The sequence below is a fragment of the Plectrocnemia conspersa genome, unplaced genomic scaffold (genome assembly GCF_051122295.1).
Source record: "Plectrocnemia conspersa isolate PC_06_02 unplaced genomic scaffold, ASM5112229v1 ptg000010l, whole genome shotgun sequence".
Taxonomy (NCBI): Eukaryota; Metazoa; Arthropoda; class Insecta; order Trichoptera; family Polycentropodidae; genus Plectrocnemia; species Plectrocnemia conspersa.
Genome location: NW_028277174.1, coordinates 4,653,267 through 4,680,994, shown reverse-complemented (window position 1 = coordinate 4,680,994; position 27,728 = coordinate 4,653,267). Strand labels below are relative to the sequence as shown.

Sequence of the window (27,728 nt, the reverse complement as noted above, 5' to 3'; positions counted from 1 at the left end):
GTTTCGAAACTTTGAAAAATGATAAAAATAAAAATACAAAAGAGTCAGGGCGAAACTCACAGAAACAATATGAAAATCACAGAGAGACTCTTCAACATTTTTGGTTCAGCACCTTCAATATATTCGTATTTTTTTGTGGCATCTTTATACTGATTCATAATGAAATTACTTATCTATAAAAAAATCTGAGTCATAGATATTACATAATTACACTCATAACAAAACATATTTTTCAAAGATACTGCATACTCATAGATATCTGCGCACACATTTTGAAAATTAGTGCAAAAAGGCAAATGGACGCTTGACTTCTATATTGCTGATTTGTAGTATATTCGCTAAAATAATAACTACAAATATATGCAATCTACTTAGAGTACACACAGTACTGAGAAAAAGTCTTAACGATCGCTGCTAACTGGGCCGGCTGGGGGGTTTGAAAAAATATTATATGCGGGGCCCCCCGAAACAAAGATAGAAATAATGCATGGACATGATTTTAATAATTATTAAATCAAATATTTATCTATTTAAAATATTAAAACATACATTTCTTCTGTACTTCTAATTATATTTTTAATTTCATAAAATACATAAAATTTGCGACAGTTGCAGGGCCATTTTATGTGCGATTAAAAATAAGTTGAGAACCATTAATGTTGTGTGAATTAACTAAATACTACCGTCTTTTTCCGAAAATAAGACACTGTCTTACTTTCTTTTTTGGTCCAAAATACGCGCTAGGCTTATTTTCGGGGGAGGGCAAAAATAAAAGTATATTTATATATTTTTATTTAATATTTATTTATTTTACACAGAATACAGAAATTTAAATTTATTCAATTACAGTCATGTCATCTTCTTCTGGAACATCGTCATAAATGATCAAATTCTGAATTCTGTTCTGATTTTCTTCCAAATTCATTTCCTGATGAATCATTGGTCCGAATCTCTCATGTCTTGCAATATAGCTATCGTTAAATGAATACTTCTTGTCTAAGTAGCCTGTTCGTAGTGCATTGGAAACACAAACAATTCTGTCCCATGAATTTTTTACCCAATTCACAACTTCTTGTAAGCCTGGTTTTACAAAATTACCTCGATGATTTCTCACCATTCTGTTTTCAATATATTCATTGATTTCCATCCGCAAATGATCCTTGATTGGCTTGTTTATTGCAATGTCAAGTGTCTGGAGGTAAGCAGTCATTCCTGCCGGAATCATTATTTGATCAATCTTCCTCTCAGCAAGAAAGTTTTTCATGTCTTTAGCGCGGTGAGTATTGGCTGAATCCCAAACTAGTAAACCTCTATTTTGACCCCTCAACAGTGGTGGCAGCATAAAATCAACCCACTTTCTTATAACTGCTTGGGTGCACCAGGCTTTTTCACTTTCAATGACATAAATTCCTGAAATGCGTTTAATCTGGTCTTTTTTACCTTTAGTGATTAAAAATGGCGATACTTTCTTGCCATCTAGACGAATCACCAAAATACAGGTAACACGTGCACTATCGTAACCGGTAGAAGGAACGTAAATTGACGAGGAAGCCTTGTGGTGAACCGTCGTTTGAACTCATTGGCCTAGGAATACCGCGGTCTCATCCATAGCAAGCATGTTGGAGAGTTGGTATTTCGAAAAATCGATACCATCAACAAAAAGCTTAAACGCAAGTGCACGTTTAACAACTTCATTGTCTTCCAGCTTAAACATTGTTGTTGATCTCCTTAGAGACAGTTCATGTCGTTGAAGGAAGTTGTCCATCAAGTGTGACGATGCTTTAAATTCTTCTGTGGATATATTAAATTCAATTGCTGTTTCAAGAACAAATTTTTGAATATCAGCCCTACGCACAACCAAAGCCATTGCTCTCCTGTCGGCAATCCATTCCCAGATGCATTCTTCCAACTCAGAAAATAACGGCTGCCGACCTGATCCAACTCTGCGTTTTTTCTCATTTCCTTGGCCCACCAGTTGACACAGGTTATCGTAGTCTGCACGCCATTTGCGAACCATACGGAGATCCAGCATCTTCTCTTTACAGAAGGTTACAAGATTTACACCCCTGGAGTCTTCCACGATTCCCTTTTTGTACTCGACGGAATAGCTCTTTCGTTTTGTACTCATTTTAACTGAGGATAAAAATTATTCACTTTATAAAAAATAAAATTACGTATGAGGAAATAATCAGACTTACAAGACTGAAATGAACAAGTGTTATACCTGCACTGTCCCACAATGCATACTGCTGCCTTAGTTGTATTTTTAAGATAAATTCCTAGAATTAATTTTGACATGTGCTGGTGCATTGCATGAAATGAACTGTAGAGGTAAACAATGAATTTCTCGGAATATTTTGTTTCAAACATTTCTCTGAAATACGAGTAGGTATTAGGGCAGCTAAACATACTTAATAAATCAACAGCATTTTTTACAGAATTTTTTTTTTTCACATTATTTTAACTAGGGCTTATTTTCGGGGGAGGGCTTATATTCCAAAAACTCCTGAAAATCACGCTAGGGCTTATTTTCGGAGGATGTCTTATTTTCGGAAAAAGACGGTATATACAAGGATCGAGTGAAACATGCTTTATGTTGTCATTGCATTCTTGGGTGTTTGTTTTACAGTCAGTGGTCCCAACATCTGGAACAGGTACAAGGTTAACCTCAAATAAATGATATATAAATAATATATAGGAAGCTTAATTTTTGTGAATAAATAAATTGGACCGCAGTGGATTTAATAATAAAAAATATTGAACATCAAAAGATATTACCATCCATTTCAAGGGATTTGAGCTCGGTGCAGACCGTACGTGACAATAGACGGATAGTATAATAGCTATTTGGAATATTTTATATTAGTTTATATAGGCAGTACTTTGGGGATGCTATGAATCACGATATGATCCGTAAGCTGAAGCAATTTTTAATCTATAAAATAGTTTTGAAACAGAAATAAAAATAATTATATAAATAGCAAAGAACGCTATTGACAACATAAAATCGTTTCAATGTTGCCAGAAAATGGTTTTAAAATTGTGTTTTTATAATTCTTATAAGTGTAAATCTACGAAACTTCTAGTCGCAAGCATGCGAGAAACGAAACTGTTCTCCAGCTACTTCACAAAAATGGAGATTCTTAATACCGTAAAGCACATAAAACTAGAATATTTTGCTCGTATAATCCGTGGCTTAAAGTATCATTTTCTATAATAAATAATGGAAGATAAAATAGAAGGCAAACAGTGTGTACTTCTTTGTTCCCGAACATCAGAACATAAATGGAACTTAGTCTAAAATATTTGATACGCAGGCTGAGAAGAGTGACTGTCCGTGGTATTCACCTTTGTCCGATTATAGTTGCGACACGATGAGAAAAATAATACAATTACATCACAAATTTGTCGTAATTGGCATTTGCAGAAAAAAATTAGGCGAGAAAAAAATCACTCCTATTTGACCGTGTGTATAAAAGTGGATACACAGAGCTTAAATAATTTCTTAAGCTCATGGTACTAGTCTGACAATATCATTAAATATTCCAACTTTGACTCACTGAGATGAGCTGCTGACCAACGACAGGCGGAGAAAATCGAAGAAGCAGCCGCTTTCCTTTTCCCGTCAACCTTGGTCAAGCTCGACGTCCAGAATTCAGAGATCAAATCGCTTCAGAGATGACTGGATCTTTTGGACGCAGACAAGGAAAAAGAACAATGTTAATTATATACAAAATACTTTGTTTAATAAGTTTTTTTTAGACATTAATTAACAGCTTCAAAGCATTTGCATAAAGACCAGAACTACCTTAACAAATCCAAAGGGTCGTTGCATATTAGGAGGGAATGCGTTGTAAATCTTCACTCAACACATTCCATAGAATTACTCCATTGCCTATCTTATAGATTTTTTAATCATCATTACGCAGATACAGACTAACAAGATAAGCAATTATAAATAGTCTGCTTTCGTCCTGAATAATCATATGTATTTGGTTTTAAGATGGAGAACTCGAAGGTACATTGAACTTCCTACAATTCTAAAGAGTATATAAGCCAAAATAAAACAGAATCACTTCCATCAGGAATTTACTTCAAATTAACTTAACAATTAACCCATAATTGAACAAATCGTTCGGATGTAAAAATAATAAATATTAAAAGGTTACAATTAACTTGACATCTTCTTTATAAAAATTATAATTATTATAAAACCACGCTGCACATCGATACTTTTTAGAGCATTCGTAAATGTTTGCTGAATCTATTTTTATTTACGTCCACTTGTCCAAAATTCGTCACTCGAAAGCCACTATCGACCGATGGCAATGTTTGTCTATCACTTTGCGTGTACAGCCAAATAACGACCCTCAAGGTGCCGGATTTGAACTCGTACACGTTTATATAAGCATAGTATATACATATGTACACGTGTACGTCAATACGACAAAGGATCCATTATTATTTCCAAATCAAACAACACCAGTTTCGATTTATAAGAGCTTGTCAGATTAATTGCTTTTAAACACAAAAAAGTTCCGATGGTGTAAAGTGGTACTTGGTACTTGATATTTTCTCCACAGAAACATGATAAAATGGTGTCACGAATCTGATACTATGTATGCGAGAAAGAGATAAGCACAGAATCGCATCGGCGTTTCTTTCAACTTTTTGAACACGAGGAAAAATCTAACAGCATTTATTTATGAATCATTATATAAACATATAGCATAACGTACCAAATCACTTGATAATAAAAGGCGCGTATGGTGAGATACATTCCCTTTCGCTTGCTCGCGTGTTAAATGACGAGAGTGAGTGAGAGATAAGGGCGTACGGAACACGTGTAACGCGCGAAAGGGAATGTATCTCACCGTACGCGCCTGGTTAATATTTGTCTATAAAAAACGTTCATAACTTGAATTTCAACACAGTTCCTCAGCAAAAATAAATACTCAAAAAATCTCACTTCACGGCTCAATATTTTTTTTAATTTAATAATTTTTTTAATATTGTAAAATGAAAAAGAAATATGTTAAAACGTTTTGCGAAGCACTAGTTACGCACGCGGAAGAGAATTTTGTTACCAAACTCATAAATGCTTATTTTCATGGTCATTTTTCGATAGCGACTACGCAAACACCTATGTTTTATTATAATTAGATAAGTAATTTTGCATGTATTTTCTATTATATATAACCCGGACTTTTTATCATAAATTTAATCCATTCCATATATAACCACACGAATCCATATTAGATCATGGTTTTATTGACATAGATAAAAGATTAACGTATCTGTAATAAACAGATCAATTTTCGACTTCGCAGTTGGGTTCATCTTCTTGATGGATGAATATGTTAACGCAAATTTCAACGACTTTTATTTCCTATCGCGCAGCATCTTGAAGATTTTTTCTCGTTTTCTTGTCGTACAATACAAATTGACAAATCACTCTCGCATCGTTTCGCTCTTGTTGAAACAATTGATTATAACGAACGGCGGCGGCGTGTTTCGATTAACATAAATTGGTCGTTGTCGTGCTTTTGAAATTATGACGACAACATCCAATTCGAACAGTGACCAAGGTCGAAAACACGCATGTTTTTTTTGAATAAATAAATAAATAAGAAAAAAAACACCCCTGAAAACGATCGCTGAAATGGACCAAACGTGCTTCGATTGTTAAGTACGAGATTTAGAAGGCATAGCGGTGTTTTTACAACGAATTACCAAGTAAACAGTTACAACAAAAAAAATACAAATGTATTTTTACAGAATCGATCACATACAGATATATTATATTCAGATGTGTCTACCACATAAACTATACTATACGAATGTTATCGGTTTATTTTGTAGTTAAATATGATAAAATATATATAGAGTGAAAGGGTATTTTTCAGTGAAATTATACTTTCACTAGTAGAAATATAATTCATTGGTTCGGAAGATGGCCTTAGATGGTGATGAAAACTAATTTTATAGTATAATCCATACTAAACAAATAAACCAAATCAAATATGATCAAACGAAAGTTAAAAGACTATAGTTAATGTTAGAACTTTCATTAGGGTAAGTTAGGTCTATGTATAACATTTTGGCCTTAACAGATGATATGTCACCCTACAACTATTTTTAAAACGAAATTCATTAAGGTGGATGGTCTATAGTGTGTTTTATAATTTATATTTTAAAGCACATCGGTATGATTATATTGTCTATCATAAGCACTATTCTAATAAATAGTAAGTTGATTTCAATAGATCTGATGGAATACTATTTTTTAATATTGATCGACATTAACAATTTTTAAAATTAAACAGCACACAAATGTATGCTTTACGTCTATCAAATGACAGTTTATAACAAAGGCTCTCAAAGTAGGCAAAATCGCCCACTGGTGGCAGGGACTTCATTTGGTGGCAGATGAAGGCATTTGCCCCCCTCTTGAATTTGGGCAGAAAAACTATGAATTTGAATGAAATCAAAATACGTCTATTGACTGGCCAACATTTGCTTTTGGCCAACGCTTGCCCTGGAAAAAGTTAAAATGACACCCAATTCTAAAACCAGAAATTCGCAAAGAAAATCTAAAAAAAAATCACGGATCTATCCCGAAAATATTTTTAAAAATTATTCATTTCAGTACAATTATATCGGAATACATTTTCACCGGTAGATATATATTTTTACCGGTGAAAATATAAATTATCTGGAAGGTGCGTGTAAAATTATACGATTTAAATTTTTCTATATATATATATTATACATTAACATACTAATTAATATTTATTTACATGCGATGTATAAATGTTACAGTGGATGTGTATTTTTCGGTAAAGTTATCTTTTCACTAGTGAAGTCCAAACATATTTTCATCGGCAGATAAATATTTCTACTAGTGAAAATTTAATTTAACTGATAGGCGCTATTGAAATTATATGCTGTTCTAAAATGTATATGAAGCTCAATTTGACAGCTGCGAAACGCTCATATGCTGTTCAAACCTAAACCTCACCTAATAAAAGTTGTGAACCAATTATAGTTTTAAACTTTCATTGGGTCAAGTCCAAAATATTTCTCTCATGGCAAAATATTTGATATATTTGTGAAAAAATCATTTAGATAAAACCTAATCCATAAAAATAAATTCACTATAGATATTTGTCGAAAACATGTTTTGCTTAAAATTATTTATTTTATTTCTTCAAGTATAAAATTTTGTAAATATTATGGATAAAAAATTTAAATAATGATGCTAAGGTTCAAAATAAATATGTCGGTAATTTAGTAAATAAAATCCGTACATTATTATAGAATAATAAAATACACCTGTTAATACCTGTATATACCCGTACATTATATTCATGCACATACCTGTATATATTATATACATGTATAGACTTGTATACTCATTATATACCTGCGCATACTTATACATTACATATATATACTCGTGCATACCTGTATATCTATTATACACCTGTACACACCTGTATATACGTTCATACATATGTATTATAAATGTGCAAACATGAACATACCTGTATACACCTATATATTTAAAAATACACATACTTGTTCACACATGTATATACAGGTATATACAGGTTTGTACATATATGTACAGGTATGTACAAATATGTCCAGGTATATACGTAATGTATATATATATATAGGTATGCGAAGGTATATAATGTTTATACAGGTATACACAGGTATATAATATATATGTACATGTATGTGTATACATACATACACAGCAGTGGCGTGTGGTGACTTTTGAAACAGGGCATGCGGTCAGGGGGGGGGGTATATTTTTAAATTTATTTTCTTTATTTGATAAACATATAATGTATTTATTTTTTGAAAATTAATTTTATTCATCATAATATAATATATGTCTTTTATTAATCTGTCTAAAAGTTTTTTTCGATTGATATTAGTGCAAGAACTGACAATCTATTCTCACTTTGACTATTTCTAGTGAATGTATTTATTTTTTTCATTGTGGAAAATGATTTTTCTACAGAAGCACTTGCCGCCGGTATGGTAAAAATTAATTTTATTAAATTGAATACTTCCGTTAAAATATACTTTAGTTAATTTTTAATAATCACATTATTGACGCAATTTATAGATTTTAAATGGAATTCTGATGACGAATATATATAGATAAGTTCACTTTTTAACCGCATAAAATTAAAAGTGCTATATAAAAAGTGGTTCTAGAAAATTCTTTCCTTATTCCTTTAATTTAGAACGCGATCGTCGGGATGTAAAGTGTACGAGAGATTTCACACCAGCCCGGCTATTCCATGGAAAGCCGGCAGTTCCCACTGCGAGACATGGAGGTCGAAAGGCCGGAGAAATAGATAGATTCAAAACGTCAACCGCATGAACGGTTGAAAACGGGCGACTGTAAACACGAGCACGAGTAACGGCTGAAGTTCTAGTGCGCATGAGCGAGCAATTCAAGACGCACGCGTATCGACTTCGCAAGACAGTTAGTCAGCCATTCAATGGGCTTGAGCTGCTTCCTCGGTATAGCTGTCTGTAGCTAATTTTCTGAGCGATTATGTTTCATAATTACGTAAATTAAAAAAAAATAATAGGTGATAAAAATATTTAATTTTTAAAATCGTTTTACAATCGCAAGGCATGCGCCGCATCTACCGCATGTATGGACCACCCGCAGCTGGTCTCCATATAGAAAAAAATATTAAAAACCATTTATAGACCTACTTATAACATTCGTGACCTGCTCAATAATAGTTTTAAAACAACAACTGCATCTGTGCAAATAAATAAACATACATAATAATAGATAATGGCATAATCAGCACTGACAATGCGAACTTTGCAAGTATTGATAAATCATTTTATATATACATATGTACATGCATATGTTTATGTATGTATATAAATAGATCAAATGCAATATCGCATTACTGAAACATGCCTTATTAAAATACTTAACAAAACTATAAAAATAATCAGATTAGTTAGCTGTTTCGCTAAAATATAAAAACATAAAACAAGATCAGCTGATCGAGTTGACAGATGAAAGTTGTCAAACTTTATTTTATAAGATGGTTTTTGCTATAAGTATAAAGCATTAATGGCAGGTTCAAAGTTTGATGTTATTAGTAAGATGCTTATATAAAACTGTCATTTAATAATTTAATCTGTCGTGCATGTTCACACCTAATTAAATATTAGCACGTGCTAAGTTTATGATTTATCCTTATTTTATGTTCAGATTTTTCTCATCAAATAATCCTCTTTTAGTATGTCTATATTTGTAAATTATTAAAAAAAACACACCTTATATTTACATGGCTATTTTTAGTTCGGAAATCTGTTTAGATAAGTTTAGATAAGCGCTTGAAGCCGCTGAATAGATTCGCTACTGTGTTATTTTTCTTTCTTTAATAAATTTACCTCTCGCTTATTAATTTTTATTTGCTTTTAACCTTTTGATTGCCGACCTTTTTAAACATTGAGCAATTTAAATATCGATATATTGCATAAAATACAAATATATGTATAAAAAAGGTTTTACCCTATATCCCAATAAAAATGTAATCAATTATTACTTTAATTATAACGTTGAATCCAGCGATTTTCGCCAAATTAACAAAAGTTGAGTTATAGGATTTCGGCAGCCGAAGTGTATGGTAGATATTTTTGGTACTTAAATTTGGCATAGTAAATATTTATAACTGTTTATTTACATATCTAATTCAGAAGGCGTTTCTTCAGAAGTAGTAGATATTATTTACATACATGTAAAAACAAACCCGCAATCAAATTTTAGAAAACACCTCCACGATAGATGCAATATTTTATCCAAGTAAGATGTTCAAAGGATAGGGGTGAAATTAGAGACGATGTGTTTTTCATGACCCAAAGAGTAATTAGTCAGTCAATGGATGTAGATAAATATATAGTATATTTTTTCCTCTCGCATACTTATGCATATTTATGTAGAGCAGACGTCTTGAAATTTTTTTAACGTCGATTTTAAAAAAAATTATTGACCCCATAAAACGCTTGTGAACTTTTAGATTGTTTATTTTACGTTCATATGAACTAAAATATATTTTAACAGAAGTATTCAATTTAATCAAATTAATTTTTACCATACCGGTACAAGTGCTTCTGCAGAAAGATCATTTTCTACAATAAAAAGAATAAATACATTCACTAGAAATAGTCAAAGTGAGAATAGATTGTCAGCTCTTGCATTAATATCAATCGAAAAAAACTTTTAGACAAATTATTGAAAGACAATATGTTAGATCTGGGCTCGGCAAACTACGGCCCACGGGCCAAATCCGGCCCGCGGGCTAAATATTGTTTTTTACATGAATCAATTAAACAAGTCAAATTACGCACGTAACGGTAATTTTTATTTTACACTGATATAACTGATATTTGTTGTATTGATATTTTTTTTGTATTGTTTAAGAATTGTATAAATATTATGTAAAAATATTACTTCCTAATAAAAGTATGTATGTTGAACCTAGTTTTTTAATAGAGTTACTCATATACAATACATAAATATTTTCTAGTTCGATACCTGGCCCGCCGAGCCTAAAATTTTTACAATCTGGCCCTTTCTAAAAAAAAGTTTGCCAAACCCAGTATTAGATGATGCGGTTATTAATGACTTTTGTAAGAAGGAGCGTCAAATAAAATTAATTTTCAATAACTAAATACATAATATGTTTATCAAATAAAGAAAACAAATTTAGAAATATAGTTTTTGTTTCCTCTCTCCCCCCTGACCGCATACCGTTTCAAGTCATCATACGCCACTGATATAGACAAAATCGCAGGTTTCAAAATTACATTAAAATCGACATAACCTTACAAATAAATAATAATAAATAAAGCAGACAAAGTGGGTGAATGAATTTGTTTACTATTTTTTTTTTCAATCTCTTTAAAAAAAATTAATTACATTTTTTTTATATTGTGTTAAAACATGCGTTTATTCAAATGCGTTACAACCGAGTAAACACAATCAACAACTACTAAATAAATAATGGGACACCAGACCGAAATAAAAGTCAGTTAATCAGTGACATATATTGTAGTAATTATAAACTATTATTACAGCTTACAATTAATAGATGTAATTTTTTAAATTAATTATCAGTGAGATAGGAAAAATCCAGGAAAATCCAATATATGATGATTGATAAAAATTGTAATTATATAATCATCACAAATTCAGATCTCACAGAAAATATATTAATTGACAAACACTAGGGTTTGTATGAGATTCAAACCCAAGTCTTTCAAGTATTCGTCATCGACTTATACCACTGATTTCGCAATTTGCGGTAGTTCAGATTTAATTAGAAAAAGGCCACGAAACCTTCAAGTGACGAAAGTTAGGAACAAACAACTTATTTTCGTAGTAATAGTTTTATTGGGTGTATCAATTGAATCACTTTACAATTAAAATTATAAACTTATACTATAGTTATAAAAAGGCTAGTTTGGCTCGCGATCAAGCGTTTTAATCGGTTTGATCATTAAAATGGGACACCACCGTGAGAAACTTTTAACAGATTAAGTCACAAGGTACGCAATAAATCAGAACGCATTAAAATATCCAGCAATTTCAGACCAGCGAACAACAACAGAAGCCACCACTTTTCGCTTCGCAACCACTGGTCCAGCTCAACGTCCAGAATCAAGAGTGAACTCGCTTTGGAGAGACTTAAAGACTACAGACGCACCAACAGAAACATTTCTCAATTTTTGCATAATATATTCAATATTTAATAACAAAGTTTGTCTTAAGAAAAATAAAATGTTTAATGCATTTCAGATAATTTCATTTCGATCATTTTCTGTTGTCAAAATTATCAGTACTTCATGATTTTTTTGCGTGATCGAATGCTTTTATTATAAGAACGGAGGATGCAATCTTATCTAATACCACCATCATTCAATGCATCTAATCAAGTGTGACTTTCACTTGAATGGAACAGAAGATGTATATCATCATTATTATTGTTGTGTAAGCTTGCGTACGAATTATAGGGCACCGCGATTGAAGAGACGTGATTATGGCGAGGACACGGGAGTCGAAACGCCGACTGGCGCCTGTGTCGAAATAAAATTTCGCGACAATGCAAATTAAACGGCGGAAAGTCGAGCTGAAATCACAAAAACGACCGTCGCGCGTCAATAATGCGAAAAATACTTATAAGGGTGGATGTTGGTATCTACTGTACGAGGGAACATCCATAATTTTCCGAATAGAATTCTATGAAACTCTTTTTGACTCGGGCATAAAAAAATAATAGCGCGACAATAAACTATAATCTATAATTAATAATTTTGAACGTTACTGTATATTTTTGTTACATAATATCTGCGGCTTAAGTGTAGATCGATATTATCGGTGTTCTGCCTGACTGTTTGATACAAAAGTTATATATGGTAATGCTCTAAGAATAAAGGAGATTATTTTATATATAAACGCATGCTAATTAGATGTGTTTAAAATAAACATTCAATCAAGTGAGTGTAATAGAAATTTGGCTTTACACATCTGTAAGTTATTAGTTGAGGCGGATTTATATTTTAGTAATATAACATAAAATGCTAACAGCTAAGAAATAATATTTATTTTAAAGTTAAAATATTAATCAATAATTAAAAGTATACATAATCACATCAAAAGTTTAACACAAGGTCAATATTTACATAATTGTTATTGCTTCTTTCTTTCTCAATTATGTAACATTTTATCAAGCTTGACAAAAAATATCTATAGCACCACACACGTCCAACTTTCTGATTAATTTGTTAGAAAAATAGCTAATAACAAACACCTGCAAATTAACACATTCGGTGCCGTTTTTTCAATTCGCATTTGGCCACTACATATTATTTTGGGCTGATGACAGGCAACCTTTGAGAAGCTTTGACTTACAACCAGTCGAGACAGTCGATATTTATTTATTTATGCTAAACGACTGACAAACACGATTTAGAATCGCGAACATAACAAGATTTGCATCTGATTCACGCACAATGACCGGGAGCATCGTAAAAACGATGACCCATTCCCCGTGTAAAGATAAAGATGTAATTAAAAACTGATCTATTAGGATAGCGCAAACTATTAAAAATACAAGTTAGCATCTTGAGGATTGTAAAAATGCAAAAACGCTGCCTTGTGTTTATGCTAATCTGACCGCAAAACTTATTAGCAATCATAGCATCGTATCTACACATCGTACTATTTATGTTGAAATGTGTAGACTATATAATAAATATGTTAATAATTAATGAAAAAGTAAATATTATCTCTAGTCCAACGTATTTTTAATCCAATGAAGGAAAACTTCTGATGGAATAGAACATATTGTATTAAAACACTTACGCATAAGGAAGATCCTTCTCGAACGGATAATAAAGGAAAAATGTAATAAGTCATCATAGCATGGATAATTAACTTAAAATTTGACCTTTCGCGTTCTAATATAATGCTAGAACATTGCATCATGTTTAGTAACATTTGTAATGTAGCTTCTGGATAACGTTAAAAAATCAAATCCAAAAAAATACACCTAAGTCATTTTGCTCACTCCTTTATATATAGAGCGCTAGTAGACCAACAACGCGGGTTTCGTCCGCGTCGTTCAACGGTCGCTTATGCCTTTCGAAGGCGGTGACAAAATTCCTCGATTCTAAAATTCAGGTCGATGCAGTCTATACCAACTTAATGAGCAACATACATTCGACAAAGTTTATCATTCGGTTTCCTGAACGGTTTTAGGCGGAACTGTGACATAATTGAAATACTTCCGTCGATGATTCAGGACTGACGTTCGAGTAGGGATGAAAATGTTCTATGCACATTGTCAAATTTTTTGATATGGGGTCGAGGATGCTCGAATTTATTATGCGGAGCGCGTGTCACTTCAATAATTTATTAGCAATTTGCGTTCTGTGCGATACGCTAGTTAGTAGCATCCTGGAATATGGCTCCATCCAGATGAACCGAAGTACTCCTTAAGAAAATTTCAAAGATCCGTATTTATAACTTAGTGGCTATTAGGAGCGTTGGAATACAATTCATTGCATTCTCGGCGTAGCGTCTATTTAATGAAGCACATTTAAAATAAAAGGCGGCGTGGAGAACCCATCAATACTAGGCAACTTTCAGCTGCGAGTTTTAGAGTGTCCTAAAGAGTCGCGATCGCGTCCCTTATTCTTACATGTTGCGACCAGTACGTCAGTGCTTGAGAACCCTCCTCTTACACGAGCCATCCAGAGCGATGGGCTCGTCAAACACAATTACCATAAGTAGTTTTATCAGAGCAGAATAATATTATCCCTTTTATAGTTCAAGAGGGTCGAAATATCGGCTCACCCTACTCATGCGAAAAATCCCACCTGCCAATATTTCGGCGCAACTTTTTAAAATTTAATTTAACATGTTTGATATTTTTGTATATGCGTCACGTGTCAACACAAAAGGAATACATTTGCTTTATTTTAGCTAAATCTAACGGTACCGAGCAGTTATGTAACAGAGAAATGACCGCGCCGCCGCGTCCTACCGGTCCCTTTTTTATGATAGGGATGGCTGGCGAATTTAAAACATGAAAGCAAATAGTACGGATTGCTTCGGTGTTAACTATTAGCAATAAATCGCAATATCTGTTTATAACGCAATTTTTTTAAATTTAATTTAACACAGATATTATACCTCTTGTATGTTACGGAAGTAAACATGCAAGTAAAGCGCCTGACAAAAACAGTTCGTCCATCAGATTATTAATAACTAATTTATATCGCCGGATCACCGGTAATTAGTTAACGTGAACATAACACTAATTACTAATCAATGTCGGCTTAATTTCATAGTAACTAATTTGTACAATCGTCACCATAACAAGAATCAATGTATTCTTGTACAATAAACATTACATACACGGCTCTAAATTTGTAAATGTTTAGAAATGAGTTTTTATTTGGCAGCAATGTTGAACATGTGCAAATCTTCATGCGCGATGCTTAGCACTTATGTTTCAGAGATGCCTGTGGTATTTGGTTAGACCATTGGGTGAAGGTTTTCTTACACAAAAAACACCTAAAGGCTTTTCGAATGACTCTTTTTCTCCTATTTAACAGCTTAGTTTCAAATCTCGTAGGAGCGTAACTAAGATGAGTCGTCATTCAATCAGGATAAAGAAAATCTCTCGAGCTTCTCATTCACTCCACATTTTCCCTTCAGCCTGAAGCAAGCAATGCGTATCAGCTTATATTGTCGTGTAAAATATTTTATTTTGTGACAGTTATTTTTATTGATTAATTGTATCAAAATAAAATAAACGGAGGGCAAGAAAGTACTGCGTGTGTCGCCAATGTACATCTAAATTCATACGCAAATACTGTACATATTTACACACAACATACAATTCACTAATTGGACTTTGCAAATTAGAGTCAATTTCAAAAAATCGCCAGCAACACCCGAAATCGTGAGCGCTTTTAATAAAAATCGAAAATAGATTTATTAACACGTGTGCGAAAATAGCTCTTTCATAAAAAAATGTCCAAAAATAACACAAACATTTTTATTTGATAACTATAAAAGTCTAGATGGTTTAATATTTGGATTGCAATCGCATACGCTCGGGAGTACGCGCTCAGTCATAGCACATTTTTTGCGGTGCACAAGGTAGAAAACAGATTGCATCATTAATAAATATATCATATAATACTTTCATCTTCATATCATCACTGAGAGTATTAAATTGAACGTGTAATGGTTACTTTTGACAATATAATTGTCGGGACCAGCTGTAACCGTTGCAAAACAATCAGCACAAAGCTGAGTTATTTGTGTTTTTTGGACTTTCTAAGAACGTTTTCTTTTCGTTGGCGTCATATAAACGATTGCGCACCTAAGCGGACATCAATTAAAATTTAAAGCACTTGCAAAAAATGCGAGACTATCAGATATAAACAATAGCAAATAGTCTGCTTCCGCCCCGAATCATCGCATTGGCCAAACGATCGAGAGCTTTAAAAGATTTATTGAAACACGTCGCATCGAACTTGAAATTAATGAGTTCATCAGAAATAACTCTCCTTGAATATGTTTATATTGTCTGGAATTGAAGCAAAGTACTCTTTGTTGTTGGAAAGAATTTCAATTACATTTCTAAGATATTTCTGCAAGAGAGAATACGTCTCGGATCCGTATTTGTATCCTAGGGCTTTTTTGCTAAACATTACATTCTCAGCGCCTACTCAATGAAGTTGCTGAGGGGCGAAGTCGAAAATCCGGCAACGTGAGCATTAAAGTGTAGAGTCGCGATTGCGTCCTTTATTCTCAACTAAAGCGGCCAGGTCATCAACGCTTGATAACGCTCCTCTTGCACAAGCCATTCAGATTTTTAACGAACTCGTCAAATACTAGAATGTTTTCGGCGATAGCTATGGGGAACTGAAAAAAAATGTGCAACCATGACGCATTGGGGAAATCTGTACAGTCATGATGGCAAGAATAGTAATTAAAAATAAACACCAAGAAATGCTACGTCAATACAATCATTAGATCAGTCGTTTTACACTTTGATCAGGTCTTATCAGGTATCATTAGAGTTCAACCTGATCTTCGAGACGACATGTAGACTACGTTAAGTAGTACTTACACATTCATTTTTTTATGCAACGTAGCGTAAATTTTATGATTTAGCGAAGTTTTTATTTCATTTAAATATCACAATGAGCAGGTTTTTTTCAGTATCATATACGCTAAATTTTTAATGAAAATATTTTAGTTTGATAGTTGATGGCATATATTGATATGCCAGAATTTAATTTATTTATTAAATCTTTCGTTGTAAAATGACATGCGTAAGCCCAATGCGTTACAACGGAGTAAATCTGTACTAACTGAGTAAGTCAATCAGATATAATAAAGACCTACAGGTAAGTATTAACCGCCAGACTGAAAGTTTGAGAATCAGTGACATATATAATAATAATTATAAATTATTATGTGTAATATAAATTATAATAGCGGATTTTTTATAAATGAAAATTCGAGTGCCGTTCTCGGGTCTTGAACCCGCAACCTCAGTCTGAGACGTTACGGACTACGCTATTCCGTCCTTAAATTTTTACGTCAGCGATATCGCAGAAACTATTTAACTACTTTCAGCAAAACTTTAGAGTATGATTTTTAATTTAAATATGATAATATCATTAGTTAAATATAATTATATTGGCTATACTTAACTGTATATATGATGTACATGCATACAAAAATTATTTAGGATAATTATAATAAACATGGTTAAACATGTGTAAAAATGAAATTAACTATGAGTGAAATAATAGATATTTTATTGATAGTGTTTAACTTTACTAAAATTTATATACCTTCTGTATTAATATTTATTAATCACCATAGATGTCTACATACATATGCAGTATATGTAAATATAATTCAATAGTAGGTTAAATAATATGGTTTTATTTTTGTTTATAAAATATGTTATAAACAAATGATTCAAAATTTGTATTTTATAAAAATAGCATGTTTTTAAAAAATACAACAATATAATAACAGCACTATTTAGGATAAGAATTTTTTTTTTTTCTAATTTAATGTGACTTTTAATATCTTAAAGATATATGTACATAGTATATACGTATGTATATAAAGAAAATTCTGATAATTTATACTGTTTCTATGCATTTATTGTAGATCTGTGGCTACAATCTTATATATAAACTACGTAAATGTCGACAACAAAGTCAACAAGTTAAAATATTAAATATAACATTGTTTTTTTTTATAGTAAGGCGACGATATACAATTATTGTTTGCACAGATATCTCAGAGAAACTGGTTGATCAAATTAACAACATTATGGCGAACCGGTTCGTAAAATTCTATAATACAACAAATAAGAAAATTCGAGGAAATTAATCATTTCAAGTAAATACATATTTAGAGGGGAAATAACAACACAACAAATAAGCATATACTGTAAAATTCGCATTATATAATATTGTAAATATTGACATTCTCTTACTAAATTTAGTTTTGTCGCATTCGTCGCTTTTCCGCGACGCAGAAGTTTTCTCGGACGTACGATATTTAATCAGTGATCTGAAACTAGTTTTTAATGAATAAAAATAGCAAGTTATTGAATAAATATGATCATTACAAAAATGCTTCGTCAGAAACAGCATCTATTTGCGAATGTAGTTTATTAATTTTCTTGGAATGCACAGAATTGACGATAAATAAATTCAAGTATATTTTTTAGCAAAACAAATTTTGATAAAATAATTAATTTACAGACGAATTTCCTATATGAATAGTTATATATGTATACAAGGATATGGCAATATTGTTGCCGATGTGAATATAAAAAATAATATGTAACTAACCGCATGTGAAAAATAAAAGGCTTCCAGGCAAAGGGAACCAGAGACCAGAGAGACTCAACACTATGATACTGAGTCTTGTATGTTTATTGTATATATATATATATACAATAAAGTATATATTAAACTGGATTCATAAACCACACTTCTACGCCACAAATCTCAAAATTATATGGATAATAAATAATTTTTTTTTTGAAAAACTAATAGAATGTCCTAAATAGTACAGTAACATATTATATTGATTGCTAAACAAATTTATAAAATGTTTCATCAAAGATAAATGTATATATTTTAAGAACAGGGTTACAGCGTCAACAAACAAATATATTTAATGTAAACGGTTCCACGGTTAAAAATAAACTCAACGTCGCAAACTTAATAAAAATTTATAAAGCGAGTAACTGCATATTAACAGAGTTTAACGGCGCAGCATATCTCGAATAAGTATTAATGCATTAATATATTAATTCACACAGAAATAAACATTAGCATAGGCAGTTAAGTGCTCTTAAATTGTGTTGTATAAATACACAAACAAGCATTATAAAAAAACGTAGATAGCAAAGATAAGTTTTCTAATTGCATGCAGTTTTGTAAAACTAAATACACATGGAAACTACTAAACCTAATTAATTTCGCGAGGAAACACAAATGCTCAAAGTACATAAGGAAATAATGTATAATATTTCTTCACATTTAAACGCGTATAAAGTGCAATAAATACATACAATATAAGATAAACGAACCAATAATGAATCAAAATACATGATTGACGTTTGAAATTTGTAACCAATTACATTCAGATTGGTATACTGATCAATTCAACGGAAATAATCTTAGAGCATTGAAGGAACGCGTCAGTAACGTTTTGTAAACATCAACACAATTTGAAGAAATGATTTAACCTTTACCATTTGGATATTATCACAAACGATAAAGCAATGTTTGTATTGAAACATACTTATTTTTGTATATTGTAGTAATGCGAAAGTAGTTTAAAATTGATACATTTATAAACGCAAAAGATCCTAATCAGTTGAAGCTATTACTAATGAGCTTTTGTTGTCTACAACTCAATATGGAATGCGCTTAAGAGTATTCAAATATCTTTCTAGGGATCTTAAACTAGTATTTATCATATCATATAATATATAAGAAGACTGTAATAATACATATGATATAATATTATCCGTATAAGAAACAACATGCCAGAATTTGGTTTAGTAGTTTGGATGTAGGTAGACTTGTTAGTTTTTAGTGTGAGGAATTATACTATTAAATTATAAACCAAAACAATAAACCCAGTGGTACTGGTTTTAAGTGTCTAAGAAAACAATCAGCTTGAGCCACAGTAAGAAAAACATTTTACAGATGTAAAAGAACCCGCCATGAATCAAAAAGGTTGACAGTATCTATCGCAAATACATAGAGAAATAATTACATGTGCATTCAGAATTGCCATCCAAACGGCCGTTCATAATCCGCTCTAACAGCAATCTGTTCCACCAAAAGGGGCGAAAAAAGTGGGCCTTTGGTGTAAATACGGAAACGTGGGCAACCAACGGTCACTTCCTCATAGACGTTTTCTGACACTTTTGTGTTTTTTAAGAGCTCTCCAACTTGAACTAACTTAATTCGTGCGAACTTCGACCGAGAGGAAGCCGTCTAACTTCAGATCATCGAAGATGGCAGAGGCTGCTGCTTCTCTCTTCGCAGCTCCTGGTTCAGCTCAACGTCTGAAATCCAGAGCTGAACCCGCTTCAAATACGTCCTAAAGCGTACGAATACACCGATGGAAAATTTTACGAACAAACTTTACGTAAATATGATAAACAATAACAAACTTTGCCTTAAACACAAAAATAAAAAATCTCAAGCGAAGGTCAGGACAAAAATATTATTTTCCATAGGTAAAATTTGACAATTTATTAAATTAATTGTAAATTTCTTACTATTGAAAAAATAACAGAAAGCTAACTTAACTGGCAAAAAGCCATCATTGTGTATGTAAGGGAAAATACATTTTATTTATTTATATACAATTATAAATTACATTTTTAAGTAGATTCGTTGCAGAGAGTTATTCATGGGTTGCTTACTGTTCTGAAAAATGCTCACTCGCTGCCGCTCGTTCGCACCGAACCGGTTTCAATTTTAAAACTAACCTAACCTAACTCGCAATTAGCCATGTGTATATAAAGGAAAATAAATTTCATTTTTTTATATACAATTATAAATTACATTTTTAAGTAAATTCATTGAAGAGAGTTATTCACGGGGTGGTTACTGTTCTGACCAACGCTCGTTTGCACCTAATCGGTTTAAATTTTAAGCATTTAAAATTTATTTATTTGTTTTTGTAATCAATAAATGAAAAACAAAACAAAAATATATAAATAAAAAATTGTACAGATTAATAGGGGTGCTCAAAACTTTTGCACAGTACTGTATATTTGCTTATACATATGTATATGTATAATATAGATGTTATTATTTTATTGTTTAACAATACGTAAATATAAATATTGGAAGGCGTAGATTATATAAAAAAGAAACAACAAAATATGCGTATTAACAATTTTTAAAAAAATGATAAAAATGACACTGAAAGCTAAGCCAGAAATGTTAGATAATACAATATAATATATATATATATATATTAGTTTAGACTGTTATGTATGTGGGCGTAAATGCGTCGGGAGCGCACGCTGAATCATCGCATACACTTACAATGTACGTTTGTTTATTTTCAAACGTGAATGGTATGCAAATGAGTTAAACCCTTAAAAATATATCATTAAGGAAGAGCATAAATGCGATAGGTTCTGTGCAGTGGTGATAACTGCATAAAATATTTTATTTAGAAAAGCATAAGTGAATCTATACTATTTTCCAATTATTTTGGCTCCGACACGATTTTGCTTTTGACGTGGATTTTTGACTTCTGAGAATAATAATTGTTTTTTGCGCCCTCCTATTGGACAAAATTCGGTTTAGATGTGCTTAATTTACTTCTCACTTATTGTAAGTCGTAATATTGTCATAAAAACTTCTAATATGAACGCAAGATAATCGAGCGTTTCCATAGCGACGACAACAGCACGATTTTAATGTTTTTGACGTGGATTATAAACAGGTAGCCCCTTGAATTTATCCAGAAAATGCACGGGATTTAATAACATACTATGAAAATGAGTGAAATGGAAATATTAAAAAAACGACTACTGACTAGACAACTTTTGCCCCCCCCCCCCAATAGAAAAAGCTGATTATGGCTTCTTCTGGACATAACACCCGTATAAAATTCAGATATCACAAGAATTGAAACTGCAGATTGTGTGTTAGAGCAGCAAGAGTTTGATACTGATTTTCAAATAAAATCTTGTTCTCTGATGAGGAATATTTTTACTTCTCTGAGTATGTTAATAGGCAAAATTGCCACATATAGGGTGAGTAAAATCCTCATGTGATTCACGAGAAATCATTACATGCCCAAAAGTGATTGTTTGGTGTGCATTGGTGGTCAGGCGGCGTTATTGAGCCTTACTTTTTTTAAAACAATGAAGCTCAATGGTGAGCGCTATAAAACCGCATGATAACCGATTATTTTTGGTACGTAATCGAAGATATTGATATGGAAGACATGTAGTTCCAATGGCGCAACTTGCCACACATCGAGTGCACGTTAGATGTTTTACTTTAAAAGTTCCCATGTCACATAATTTCATGTTTTGGTCACGTAAACTGGCCGCCAAGATCATAAGATTTAACGCTGTTGGAATTTTTTTGAAGGGTTACGCTTTTTATCGTGTCTACGCCGATAAGCCCGAAACGTTTGAGCACCTAAAAACCAACTTCCGCCAAGTTATAGCCGAGATACCGCCCGAAATGTACAAAAAAAGTCATCAAAGATGCAAAAAGTACAGAGGCGGCCATTTAATTGATATTATTTTTCATAATTAAAGAAATACATCAAATAGTTGATTAATACAAAAATTCGAAGATATCCTTTAATTTGTGTTTTTAAAGTTGGATCCCTTTTTATATATATAGTCATAGTCTGTGGTTGTATATCTTTATTTATAATTTAAAAAAAAATATCTTTAATATGAAACAAGCGCCTCAGACTGTCAAATCTATTTGCGGCCCGTTTTGATTATTTGTTTTGCTGTGGATCTAAATAAATTTTAATATACTAACGCTTCTAAAATATATTACTTTAGTGAATTTTTAAAAATGTATAACGCGGTTATTTAAACAAAATATAAATGACTTTATAAAGTAAATAAATATAAATAAAATAAAAGTTTACAATCCTCTGTGTATCCGCCCACGTTTTGTTTTTAGTTCGGGGCAAGTCAACCGCTTTGCAGTCCTCATTCGAATTTCAGTGAGTACTACTGATTTACACGGTGTTGAAACGTTAATCATCCATTGTTGGTTTGATGTTTCACTTAGACACCATCTTCCGAAACATATACATATATGTACATAGTATTACTACATATTTTAAGATTATTTCTAGTCATAGTGCAGTGATTTGTATTTATTATGTTGCCACATTTATTTTTGAATAAATTTTGAGTACAAAAATGCGTTTATAATTTAAATTTTAAATGCATTTTAGTGTTGTTTTTTTAGATTTTCTGAATTATTCGACAGTTTTAGTCATGCGGGCTACATAAAATGTCACCGAGCAGTTTAAACACAATCAACAAGTGCAGTTTTGCGCTAAATTCGAACCATCATACCTATGTGTCGCTGCACAGCTTTAGCGCCTGACTCGGGCGCTTGAGTTGGAGTGGCGAACCTCATACTCGGAGGAGGACTCGTTTATGTTCAGCGCGTCACAAACACGAACTTTCCACAGTGGCGGTGCCGGTGTCGGGGGTGATCTCGTGCACTTTTCGCCCCCAGAGCCATTTGTGAACACCCGGTGGTGAGACGTGACCCGTGCGGGGCGCGACCGGGTTAGAACGCTCGCGGTACGCGACTGACCATAAGCGACGATCCGGACCTCTACGAATATATATACAAACACTCAAAAGCACAAAGTCTGTCTGTAGTAGACTACCAGGGCGAAAATGTTTTATGATTTAAAATTCATTAAAAACTAGTACTCGGAGTAATTCTAGTCATTTCTAAAATAAATTTTGTTGCCACAAAGATAAGATAATTTATATATAAAACTATTTACCGAGCTTTGTTTATATATTTTGCAGTAGATATATTTATTTTAATTAAATTAAGACCATCGTTACCATAATGCGTCACGAAGATAAAAAACAATTATTAGCATTATTACAATACAGAAAAAAATGGTACATATTAAATAAGAAAAAAATATAAAATATTAAATTAAATGATACGAACTGGACCAGCTCCTCACAGCTTGCGAGAAATCGAGACTTGTACAATTTATATAATATTTCGTATATATCCAACACCAAAATATAATATAGGCTATTCAATTCATCGTTAAATGCTTTAATATTTTAAAATCTTATTTTTCCCTAAATATAATATATAACATATTCGTTAAATATTAAATATTTTTCATTTGTTTCAATAATATTTTTTTTATATTTACCTATGTACATATGTATGTGCCCATGTTTTCCAAAAATAATACGTAATTTACCTAAATAATTATTACACAAAAAAATTAACAATAATAATACGCAACAAACAAAAACAACAGAATTTGTTCCTAAAACTCCGAAAGAGTTCGAATAATAAAACATAGAGAACGTGGTTGAAGAACCACTTGCATCAACTATATGTCAGCAGATGAACTGTGCAAACGTAACAAAACAAAGAACACCCATAGAAAAGCAATATTACAACATGGTCCAGCGATTGAAAAAATCTAAACTTAAAAATCAAATGGCTTGGAATGCCAATGGACTCATGCACAAACGCACCGAACTTTAGACAGTCTTAGCAATAAGCAATACAGATATAAATATGTCTTATATCTGAAACACGCCACACGAGAAACAATATGCAGATTAAAAGGATACAAATTATATCATGCTTATCATCACAGTAATCGTGCAAAGGGGGAAGTGGTATTCTAATAAAATAAAATATCTGCCATCATGAAAATATTAAAATTCAAACAAATCACAATAAGTACTATCAAAACAAAGAAGTACCCAATTACAATTGCAAGCATGTACTGCCCTATAAATAACATGAGTATTCAGCAATAATAAAACAACTTGGAAACCGTTTTATGCTCAGAGAAGATTTCAATGCAAAACATACCTACTGAGGATCAAGGCTGATCACTATCAAAGGCACGGAGCTCTTTAAAGCTATCCGTATAAATGACTGAGGCATTTTCAACAAGCAAACCCAACAAAAAACCTTACCTAATTGACTTTTTTATCATCAAAAACATATTAGTCAACTTCATGAAAATATAATAAAATAATAAACTAAGTTCTGATCATACTACCATTGTACTCACGCTTAGCAAAAATATTACACAAAAATTACAAAATCCGTTTTTGATTAACAAAAGAACAGACTGGACAGTTTCAGGATATATTTAATTTTATTTATTCAAATGAAATTAAAACTAGGTTACTCGAATGCGTTACAATGGTAAAAAATATTTTTACAATACACAAAAAATCATAAAATATTAAATTAAATGAAACGAACTAAATATACAAGTGTGCAAATAAATATTTTTAAGTATAATAATAATGTTGTATTTTAGACATTGTACTGCTATTTATATATTTACAATTATAATGTTATTATTATCTCATTTGTATCTAACTGGGTGCTTATTATATTATTTTATGTTTCTCTGATTTACATGAAAATATGTGTAATACATATTTTTACAGTCATCTAGTGATAACATAATATTAGCACTATAATTAGTACTATTTACATTTTTTACATCAGACACTTGATGATTATTTACATAATCACTGAGAGATTATATTAAATATATTCCTTATCTTATATTCGATATTGTTTATTTTTATTTTAAAATATAATTTACTGATGTTATACATACATTATGAAAAATCTAATACAATCTTTTATAAAAAAAATATTAAAAAATAGATAAGTTATAAATAAAATAGTTTATTTGTATGAGTTTTATTCGTAGTTCCAATTCTATTTACATACTCATAAAATCTTTAATTTGAAACCGTTCCAAGATATGGTTTTTGAGTTTTTTAACCATTAAATACGATTGATATGGTTGTTTTTTATGTTCATGTAAAAAAGTAAACTAGTGTTCCTACTGTGGTTCAAATATTCTAGTTTTAATTCCTGGTCTAAGTATCAATGAACTAATGAGGCGTTTAAGAACAATATTATTACTTATTTTTATTAAATAAAAAGATCCTAACAACTTTATTCGCGTTTCAGAAAAACCCTTAATACAATGAGTTACTATTCATGATGATGTTTCTTGATAAAATTTGATACAGAATATAATTATAACATCACCGAACCCATCTATGTTTTCAGGGGAGATTGTAATTCCAGGTGAAAATAGATTATGGCCATTAGAACTTTGGTGACCCCGGGGCATATTCTATTGACCTAAGCGAGAGGGCGCGTCTTAATCGACTTTGGGGTAACATAATCGCGTTTGGAAAATGTTCGTTGACCGCTCGGGCGGACATGATTGATTGCGGGTCTCAATTGGATTTGGGCTTTAATTGATTTGCACAAGGCGAACGAAAACATGTGCAACTTCGTGTGCTTGTAGCGAAAATTTGCGAGATACGATGGGCGATTTTTGGCACCCGTTCAACTTCCGACGTGTGATGTAAAAGTTTCGGCTCGAAACGCAATGGTCAGTAACGACTTGGGAAACGCCTACAGAATCTTTAGTGATCGGTAGGACTGCTGAAATAGACGAATAAGTAATACAGGGTGACCTGAAAAACTAACGATAGAAAAGATGAGATATCAATGCAGTGTCAAACACCCTTCCATTACAAAAATGTTCGACTACATTTTTAATAAATCCATCTCAAAAAATATGTAAACTCGTTCATATGAGTTTTCTAGTCTCTAATATTTCTCGATCATTGATTATGTGATCTGCAATGAACATATTGCAAATCAGATCGAGGTTTTTATCAATGATAGCACTTGCAGACCTTTCTCTGCGATAATCATTTTCAGTCCTTAACCTCTCCCGTTTAAATTCAGCTGAAGAATATGCTCCAAATGCCTACACGATTTTGAGTTTTAAACCCGTGGTGAACACATATGTTACGCCAAAGTAGCAAAAATTTTTAGAAAGGCGAGATAGGGGATGACTTATCGATGATTCAGCTACATCTCTAAGGTTGTATTCGCATCAAAAATTACAGAAAGTACAGCAATCGACAACCGGTAGTCCGCGGACCACTGATAGTCCTTGAGAGAATTGTGTTGGTCCGCAAAGTAATTTCAATATACTTGAAATTTGTTTATATATTCTGATTCGATTTATTTTAATTTATATCCCGTAAAAGCGATGCAACTATCAAGTAAACTTGCCAGATCTCACACTTGTTCAAAATATTTAGCGGCCATCTCAAATCTATTCAGATGACAAGTTGCAACTTGTTCTAAAAAACTATCGCATCGTTCATAAAAGTCCAGTAAAAAACAGGTTAACCCAATTACATCCCAGATCGTCATAACTAGCCGTGGCAGCAATAAGTGAGCGAGCACTAAATCTCCCTCTCGGAAAAACAAGCAGCATTTCATACAAAAATCATGGTTTTGGTCCGTGGGATTTAGTGGTCCGTGAAGTTAGAAAGATTGGCGACCGCTGATCTACAGACATTAAATCTCCGTGAAGCTGTGTATGACGGCCTACACACAAGGAGTCTGCGCCATTATGTCATCCAGAGGATCTATGGCGCCCCACCAGAAGACACGCGCTTACCGGTGGCGTTATAGCAATAATTATTATTTATAAATATAGCTTTTTTTCGACCCATCAAAAACACAAGATCCTAAAAAATATTTTATATGTAGGTTTATTTTTTCATTTTAGAAAATTCTAAAATTCACAAAATAACGATTTAGCGTAAAATTAAACAGTTCACATAACCTAACAAAAAATAGTTTTGCGTCAGTACATACTCTGTGTTGGGCCGCAAAATTTTCAGTTATTCCCCAGAGAAAATTAACATTAAAAGCATGAGCTTCGCCTCTATTCCATATTATTTTTTTTACACAGAACTATAAAATATATATTCTGCAGTCCTGAATATAAGAAAGACGTCTAC

General features: G+C 32.1%; 1 protein-coding gene and 1 long non-coding RNA gene across 17 annotated transcripts in view; both read right to left on the bottom strand.

Moving 5' to 3' along the window:
* NFAT (nuclear factor of activated T cells 3) overlaps nucleotides 1-27,728 on the bottom strand; it is an 80,171-nt gene that overhangs the window by 30,479 nt on the left and 21,964 nt on the right. For 4 of the 15 annotated variants that reach the window (XM_088195627.1, XM_088195635.1, XM_088195625.1 and 1 more), the window contains one exon: nucleotides 3,561-3,688. The exons of 6 other annotated variants lie outside the window; for them this stretch is intronic. Coding sequence is in view for 2 of the 9 variants with exons in the window: in XM_088195623.1 (XP_088051749.1) it covers nucleotides 23,211-23,274 (64 nt within the window). In the remaining 7 variants the exon portion in view is untranslated. Of the gene's footprint in view, nucleotides 1-3,560; nucleotides 3,689-23,210; nucleotides 23,455-27,728 lie in introns of those variants that run through there. 5 more of the 15 variants (XM_088195629.1, XM_088195639.1, XM_088195623.1 and 2 more) reach the window with 3 other exon arrangements.
* Nucleotides 786-2,374, bottom strand: LOC148230382 (uncharacterized). 2 transcript variants are annotated; one of them, XR_015811152.1, is made up of 2 exons: nucleotides 2,199-2,374; nucleotides 786-2,133 (listed from the first exon to the last, which is right to left on the bottom strand). It is a non-coding gene; the product is annotated as an uncharacterized LOC148230382 (long non-coding RNA). The 2 variants fall into 2 exon arrangements; XR_015811153.1 differs by having other exon boundaries at nucleotides 2,225-2,374.